The sequence below is a fragment of the Boleophthalmus pectinirostris genome, unplaced genomic scaffold (assembly GCF_026225935.1).
Source record: "Boleophthalmus pectinirostris isolate CB_2022bp ecotype Guang Dong unplaced genomic scaffold, ASM2622593v1 HiC_scaffold_22, whole genome shotgun sequence".
Lineage (NCBI taxonomy): Eukaryota > Metazoa > Chordata > Actinopteri > Gobiiformes > Gobiidae > Boleophthalmus > Boleophthalmus pectinirostris.
This window is the reverse complement of record NW_026571190.1, coordinates 9725738-9732994: the sequence shown is the minus strand read 5'-3', so window position 1 is coordinate 9732994 and position 7257 is coordinate 9725738. Positions and strand designations below refer to the sequence as shown.

At 40.3% G+C, this 7257-nt stretch overlaps 2 protein-coding genes across 2 annotated transcripts; both read right to left on the bottom strand.

Annotated features, from left to right (window-relative positions):
* Nucleotides 1–45: 45 nt before the first annotated feature.
* On the bottom strand, nucleotides 46–3095 carry tma16 (translation machinery associated 16 homolog). Its single transcript, XM_020933013.2, has 7 exons — nucleotides 2724–3095; nucleotides 2521–2624; nucleotides 1979–2016; nucleotides 1814–1898; nucleotides 1339–1487; nucleotides 1227–1269; nucleotides 46–1016 (listed from the first exon to the last, which is right to left on the bottom strand). Exons 1-7 carry the CDS (start codon nucleotides 2724–2726, stop codon nucleotides 791–793), a joined length of 648 nt encoding a protein of 215 aa, XP_020788672.1. The 5' UTR covers nucleotides 2727–3095; the 3' UTR covers nucleotides 46–790.
* An 843-nt stretch (nucleotides 3096–3938) lies between these two features.
* LOC110167641 (heat shock 70 kDa protein 1) lies at nucleotides 3939–6373 on the bottom strand. Its single transcript, XM_020933009.2, has 2 exons — nucleotides 6254–6373; nucleotides 3939–6090 (listed from the first exon to the last, which is right to left on the bottom strand). The coding sequence occupies exon 2, from the start codon at nucleotides 6048–6050 to the stop codon at nucleotides 4134–4136; it is 1917 nt and encodes a 638-aa protein (XP_020788668.2). The 5' UTR covers nucleotides 6051–6090; nucleotides 6254–6373; the 3' UTR covers nucleotides 3939–4133.
* Between the last annotated feature and the right edge of the window lie 884 nt (nucleotides 6374–7257).

Sequence of the window (7257 nt, the reverse complement as noted above, 5' to 3'; positions counted from 1 at the left end):
CATAGTCAAACTAACACACTGCTGTCATTGATGACACACTTGCAGTTTTGTAATCATGAGGCCATATGTGATGGCTGTTTATTGCCAAGACAAACAGTTATAAATACATGTGTTCTGGTTTCACGTTGTCACAGACGGTGCTGTTACAGTGTTTATTAGAAGGAATTGTAGATTGTGCATTGTCATTTTCACATAGGCTCTTTAAATTTAATTTAATACTTATGCATCCTGAAATGGACATGTTGCACTTAAACTCAGTCCCAAAGGCACTTTGTTTAAAATACACATGCTTTACAGGTGGACAATCAGGTTTATACAAACCAAAGATCAGTGGCAAACAAACACAAAATAGTTATTTCAAGAGGCAAATAACACATCTTAAATAAGTACAAAATTCATTAATTTTGAACAACAGATTCCAACAAAACAAACAAATCTGGTGCTGTGTCTTAATAAAAGATCAACTATATTTGTCTCTTGCCAATTTTACTATGAAAAATTAGATATCAATAAAATAATTCTGATATTACATAGGTTTAAACTGTAATATTAATACTACACAATCAACTTTTCCTAATTCATTTAAACTACATTCAAGCACTTTTTATTTCATATTGGACTGAACCGAAGACTTGGCTTGCATTTCAGTTTATTTGCAAAATAAATGAACGTAGGAGCCGCTCATGTGTCTGTCAAGTTTCTTGTGTCCTTGTGTTTGGCGTCCTCTACAGGTCTGTTCGGTAATAGCAGTAGATACTTCCAAAGTTGATCTCAGAAAATCTCTAGTCGCTCAGTCTGACATCAAAGGCATGTCCTCCTGCTCGTTGTCCAAGTCCTCCTCCTCCTCACCTCCTTGTAACTCTTCTTCTAAAGCATTTTTATCCCCTTCATCTTGCTCTTCTTCCTCTTTCTCTTCCTCATTCTTCTCCTGCTCACCAGATTTTATGTCCAGTCCTTTGTTCGAAATTTTACGTAGTTTTATATTTGGTAATTTCTTCAAATCACCAGTCCATTCTCTGTCAAAACATGTTACAAGAATATTACTTTATAATCAAAAATATTACTGGCTGTTTTGTTGTTGTAGGTTTGTGGGAATAATCATAATAAAAACTTTTTCGCAGAGTGATTGGACAATCAAAAATGTTGATTTACAATTAAAATTTCCAAAAATAATAATCCAGAAACATAACCAACTCTCTAATAAAAGTTAAAATTCATCTACTCACCTGAACGTTTTTAGATGTTTTGTATTCATGATATCTGGAATTTCTGTGGCAAATATGGAGTCTTAGAATATTTAATAAAACATCATTTTCACACAGTATGCACATTACTCACCAAAACCAACCCCTTCAAACTGTGCCCGCTCTCTTTCGATGGTCTGTTTGATCACTGCTTCTCTGGCTCCATGGAGACGACCCTGACGGCCTTTGATTCCATTTAACAACTCTATCTGCTCGAGCTCAGCATCAAATCTTTGCAGGTATCTAAATAAAGAGAAGAACAGGCAAAGGTAACATGATATCTTAAAAGAATACATATGCATTTTTCTCATAATACTAAACTAATATACTTTTTACATTTTATTATTCATTGTAAACCTCAAAAATAATTTAAAAGTCTTGGTAATAGAAACAGGACCATTGACTCGCTATTGAAAAAATATGCATAATGCATAAATCAATCTAGATACTATAAGTAACTATAAGTAAACTAATAATAATGAGGATAACATGGTTAAAAGCTCATAACGGTTGCTTTAGCACAACATAACTATAAGCACTGTGTCCAATGTGCTAAACTCTGCCATTACCTTTCAATGATGTCACAAGCATCTCTTTTGGTGTAATTTGTCTTTGAGGGATCAAGTTGTTCCTGAAACCACAACAGCTTTTCTCCTGAGGGAAGAACAAAGTCATAAGATTCATTTGATTTCAATGATGAACACATGTTACTGTTCCAGTGGTAATAAAACTACCTATATTGTTGAGGCGCGTAGCTTTATCATTTTTATGTCTGCGAAAAAGGGAACAGTTAAGTTAGACAAAGTCAGGGTGGACATATACCATATTGCTTTATGATTTCAATTTTACTGGTCTTTAGAAAGACTACAAAAAAATAAAATATTCTCATTGCAGTATAATTTAAGCATAGGTTTAGTACCTATGAGTTTATTCTCTGCATTTAATGTGATCTATCCTTTAACTTTCTGTATCTGAACTACTCCGTCAGAATATAATTAATTAATTAATTATAAGCAAAGTGACCACAGCCTTGTCCCCACAGAAATTGTATTGGTTTGCTTGGAATTGGATTAAATGTATTTATCTTCAGGGGGATAAGCAGCGCCATCATGCCAAGTCAGATCACTGGAGAGGCGAGCCTGCTAACACTAAGAATGCATGTTTATGTTTCAAGTTTCAAATCTAATGGCGGGTAGTGTACATTTTAGCATTTTCACTTTTGTATTAAATACACAGATGAACAAATAATTCCATTTAAATCCACAGTTGCACACACTTCTCTTTCCTCTTGAGCCGCAGCTCCTCTCGGGCCAGATATGCTGCCTTCCTGCTGTACGGATGCACTACTTTCTCTGCCGGTTTCGCCTTCTGGGCTTTAGGCTGCACAGAACAGATACACACAAACACACAAACTTAACTTCTTTGGCATATTTGGTCAGAACCTTGTAGCCTGTCGATCACAGGGAAATATTGAATTACCATTTTGAAAGTTAAATCCACGCGAGCTCCTCGTGGATGTTGTTGACAAATGTACCGGAAGCTGGTCCGTCTGTAAAATCACTCGGCTGGGTACAAGAGTAACGAATAAAACACCCACTGCTATGAACGTTTGGTCTTTATTAATTCAATTTGTATAGTATTTATTTATTTTGGCTGCATTTGCCTATATACAGGCACACGCTATATTACTATACAACATATAATTTGTTTCATAATTTGATCATCACTTCTGCTGTGGTAGCGAGTAAAGTTTTATTTTGCTAATACAAGTAGTTAAAACCTTTGATACTAATAATCTCAGCGCGACACAGAATGTGTGTAAACCAATACATCTAATGACACGTAGATCCATGCTATCTATCCGTGCGAGAATGGCGACATCGTGCGGTGAGAGTAAGCAGAAGATGAGTGGATCTATATTTGAATAACAGATAACAGACATATCATAATCAGAACTCCAGTGACCAAATCCTGTTCTTACAGGGCGAGGACTTCATTATGAGAAGATGGGCTATGGCAGCTCTCTTGCTCATTGCTTACAGTCACAGGTTTAAAGTAGACTTCAGCATTTATACTTTCATTATTTCATATAATACACAGTCATTGTTATAACTGCATAATAATAAAGCCTACGTTATATTATATTATATCATAAGTAGCATATATAATAGTTCACATTGTTAGTGTAAGTGGTCTGTCATAATAACAAAATTTGAAGTGTGATATATTGCTGAACAACATATACATGATAAACGATATTATTGAAGCTAATTTATGCCACTGATACAAGAACCTTAAATAGGATTACCCAAAAATCTATCATCTAAACGTACAACATTATAAACTTGAGCTGCAATAAATAAATAGCAGAATAAAATGCTTTAGTTGTTAGTTTGCATCTATTATGAGCCATAGAAGTTATTTATTTAGACTTTTACAGCTCCACTAGTTCCCCACTATTATAAAGAAAAACTACCCACGATAAATATTGATCTAATTGTTAGGCTATTCTTTTTACTGTGAGTATTTGTGGTCCTCTTTGATCTTTCCTTCATAATAATATTCTATTCTAGGTTTTATTTAGGCTATTACAACTTTCATTTCAATTGTTCATTTTTGTATTGCAAATAATATAGAACTATTTTGATGTGTAGTTTTGGTGGATATAGACCTAATCAAATGAAGGAAAATCAGTTTTGATAGATGGAATGAATGGATTTATTTTCATTAACTTAGATAAAATAAAATAATATTTACATATTATACAATAAATAAGATCAATAAAAAATATAAATGCATCTCAAAAGCTCCTCAAAAGGCAGCTGAAATTAACAATACATATCCTTAAAAGTCCAGTATTAACCAGTCCTCAGAATGTGACAAGTCACTTTAGTCCACCTCCTCAATGGTGGGCCCCTGGGAGCTCCCCTGTGCGTCCTCTCTGCAGCTGCCTGTGGGGGGCGCTCCCTGGTACAGCTTACTGATGATGGGGTTACACACTTTCTCCAGCTCTTTCTGCTTGTGCTGGTATTCCTCCACCTCTGCCAGTTGGTTGTTGTCCAGCCAGCTCATGGTGTCCTCACACTTGTCCAGCAGTTTCTTGCGGTCATCCTCATTCAGTTTGTTGCTCACAGCCTCGTCTTGCACACTGTTTTTCACAGTGAACACATAGGCCTCCAGAGCGTTCTTGGCACTGACCCTGTTCCTCTGGGCCTCGTCCTCAGCTTTGAACTTCTCTGCGTCCTGGACCATCTTCTCGATCTCCTCTTTGCTCAGTCGGCCTTTATCGTTGGTGATGGTGATCTTGTTCTCTTTACCGGTGCTCTTGTCCACCGCCGACACGTTCAGGATGCCGTTGGCGTCGATGTCAAAAGTGACCTCGATTTGAGGGACCCCTCGGGGGGCAGGGGGGATCCCCGTCAGCTCAAAGCGGCCCAGCAGGTTGTTGTCTTTGGTCATAGCTCTCTCCCCTTCGTACACCTGGATCAGGACCCCGGGCTGGTTGTCGGAGTAGGTGCTGAAGGTCTGGGTCTGCTTGGTGGGAATGGTGGTGTTGCGTTTGATCAGGGCCGTCATGACCCCTCCAGCTGTCTCGATGCCCAGGGACAGAGGAGCTACGTCCAGCAGGAGCAGGTCCTGGACCTTCCCTGAAGTGTCCCCGGAGAGAATAGCAGCTTGAACGGCAGCCCCATAAGCCACCGCCTCATCTGGATTAATGCTCTTGTTCAGGTCGCGGCCATTGAAGAAGTCCTGCAGGAGTTTCTGGACTTTAGGGATCCTGGTGGAGCCCCCGACCAGGACCACATCATGGATCTGTCCTTTGTCCATTTTGGCGTCTCTCAGGGCTTTCTCCACAGGCTCCAGCGTTCCTCTGAACAGGTCTGAGCATAGCTCCTCAAAGCGTGCTCTGGTGATGGAGGTGTAGAAGTCCTGTCCCTCAAATAGAGAGTCTATCTCAATGCTGGCCTGGGAGCTGGAGGACAGAGTCCTCTTAGCCCTTTCACACGCTGTACGCAGTCTCCTCAGGGCTCTCTTGTTCTGGCTAATGTCCTTCTTGTGTTTCCTCTTGAACTCCTCCACAAAGTGGGTGACCATGCGGTTGTCAAAGTCCTCTCCACCCAGATGGGTGTCTCCAGCCGTAGCCTTGACTTCAAAGACACCGTCTTCGATGGTGAGGATGGACACGTCAAAGGTGCCCCCTCCCAGGTCAAAGATGAGGACGTTGCGCTCTCCAGAACGGCCTTTGTCCAGGCCGTAGGCGATAGCGGCAGCCGTAGGCTCATTGATGATTCTCAGAACGTTGAGTCCGGCGATCACACCTGCGTCTTTAGTGGCCTGTCTCTGGGAGTCGTTGAAGTAGGCTGGGACTGTGATCACTGCGTTGGACACCTTGTGGCCCAGGTAGGCCTCTGCCACCTCCTTCATCTTCACCAGAACCATGGAGGAGATTTCCTCTGGGCTGAAGGTCTTGTCTTCTCCCTTGTACTCCACTCTGAGCTTAGGTTTACCACTGTCACTCACCACCTTAAAGGGCCAGTGCTTCATGTCGGCCTGCACTGTGGAGTCATCAAACCTGCGGCCGATCAGCCTCTTGGCGTCAAACACTGTGTTGTTGGGGTTCAGAGCCACCTGGTTCTTGGCAGCATCTCCGATGAGGCGCTCAGTGTCGGTGAAAGCCACATAGCTGGGAGTGGTCCTGTTGCCCTGGTCATTAGCGATGATTTCCACTTTTCCGTGTTGGAAGACCCCCACACAGGAGTATGTGGTGCCCAGGTCAATGCCCACAGCTACTCCATTTGCAGACATGCTGATGATTTTATTTAATTATTTGTTTTTTGTTAGTGGTCTGGAAATCAACAAAATAAATAATTATATATACATGTAATATGTTATTATATATGAAACAAAAAAAAAAATATACGCACTATCAACAGTTTTTCAAATTCATATAAAAATTATAAGCTCTACTGCTAAAGAAAGCCTACTACTATTATCCTTGAAGTACTTACAGTTATAAGCGGCGAGAGTCTTGGAGAGTTTGATGTAGGCGTCTTCTTTCTTGTTCGCGCCGCTGAAGTTTGTTTCTTTGCTCTGATTCTTATTTGCTGCCTCCTCTGCTCCCTGCAGCTCCTTTATACTGTCCCCTCTGTGTTCCAAGAGGGTCTGGCTGCTTCTGGAGAGATCCCGCCCCTTCGACGCTTGTGTCCAATCACAGCGCCGAGCGAGAGTAAAACGTGATGACATCAGAGTACAGCGCTTTAGGTGCATCTGCGCTCGAACGTTCTACTTTTTTCCAGGGCCTGAAGAAACCGGGTCAGGAACATGACAGAAGATTCGCAAAGTTTCCATAATTAATCGATGATGCAACACGTGGATTTATTACTATGTAATTCTTAAATGTAATTATTTTAGAAACATCCCTGTGCGTGTAATGCTATTCAAATCATAGGCTCTTCTATTAGGGTATAAATTGAAGACTGTGGATGGCTTTGGGCATAAAGGTTTCCAAAAAGTAGGCCGAAATGTCCCAATCATGATGTGAGACACCGCTGATAGATTAAATGGCCAGGTTATTTAGTTTTGGTTAGAGATTAAGGCAAGATATGAATAGACCTGACGTGCAGGCCTGGTCAGGCTAAATGAATTTTTTTCTGCAGATTGTATTCTATCATTTCATATAAGTAGGCAAAAGGAAGGCTGAAGTAATTGTCAGTCATTCTCAGCGATAGTGTCACATCTGCTGGCCACTTTTTGTCAAAACTCATTTCTTCCTAACTGTAAAACTGAGTTTATAAGATTTCGACTTTGACTTGGAACCTGACAGTAAGCAGCACTACAAAGACCATACACTGCAGGTAAAACTAGATGAAAATATTATCCCCGTATGACCTCATGACCACATATATTTACTTTTTTGTAGTAGTAAGTACCCAGGAGAGATATCTGATGAAAAGTTGCAAAATAGGATAATTCTGGACAAAGAAAACATTTACCCCAACACAAGGTTCATGTT

Coding starts and splice junctions, on each gene's coding strand:
- tma16 (XM_020933013.2), bottom strand. Junction 2,017..2,520: donor CGGCTCAAGAGGAAAGAGAA/GTGTGTGCAACT, acceptor CCTTTTTCGCAG/ACATAAAAATGATAAAGCTA. Junction 1,017..1,226: donor AAACATCTAAAAACGTTCAG/GTGAGTAGATGA, acceptor ATGTTTTGACAG/AGAATGGACTGGTGATTTGA.
- LOC110167641 (XM_020933009.2), bottom strand. CDS start 6,050: ATGTCTGCAAATGGAGTAGCTGTGGGCATTGACCTGGGCACCACATAC.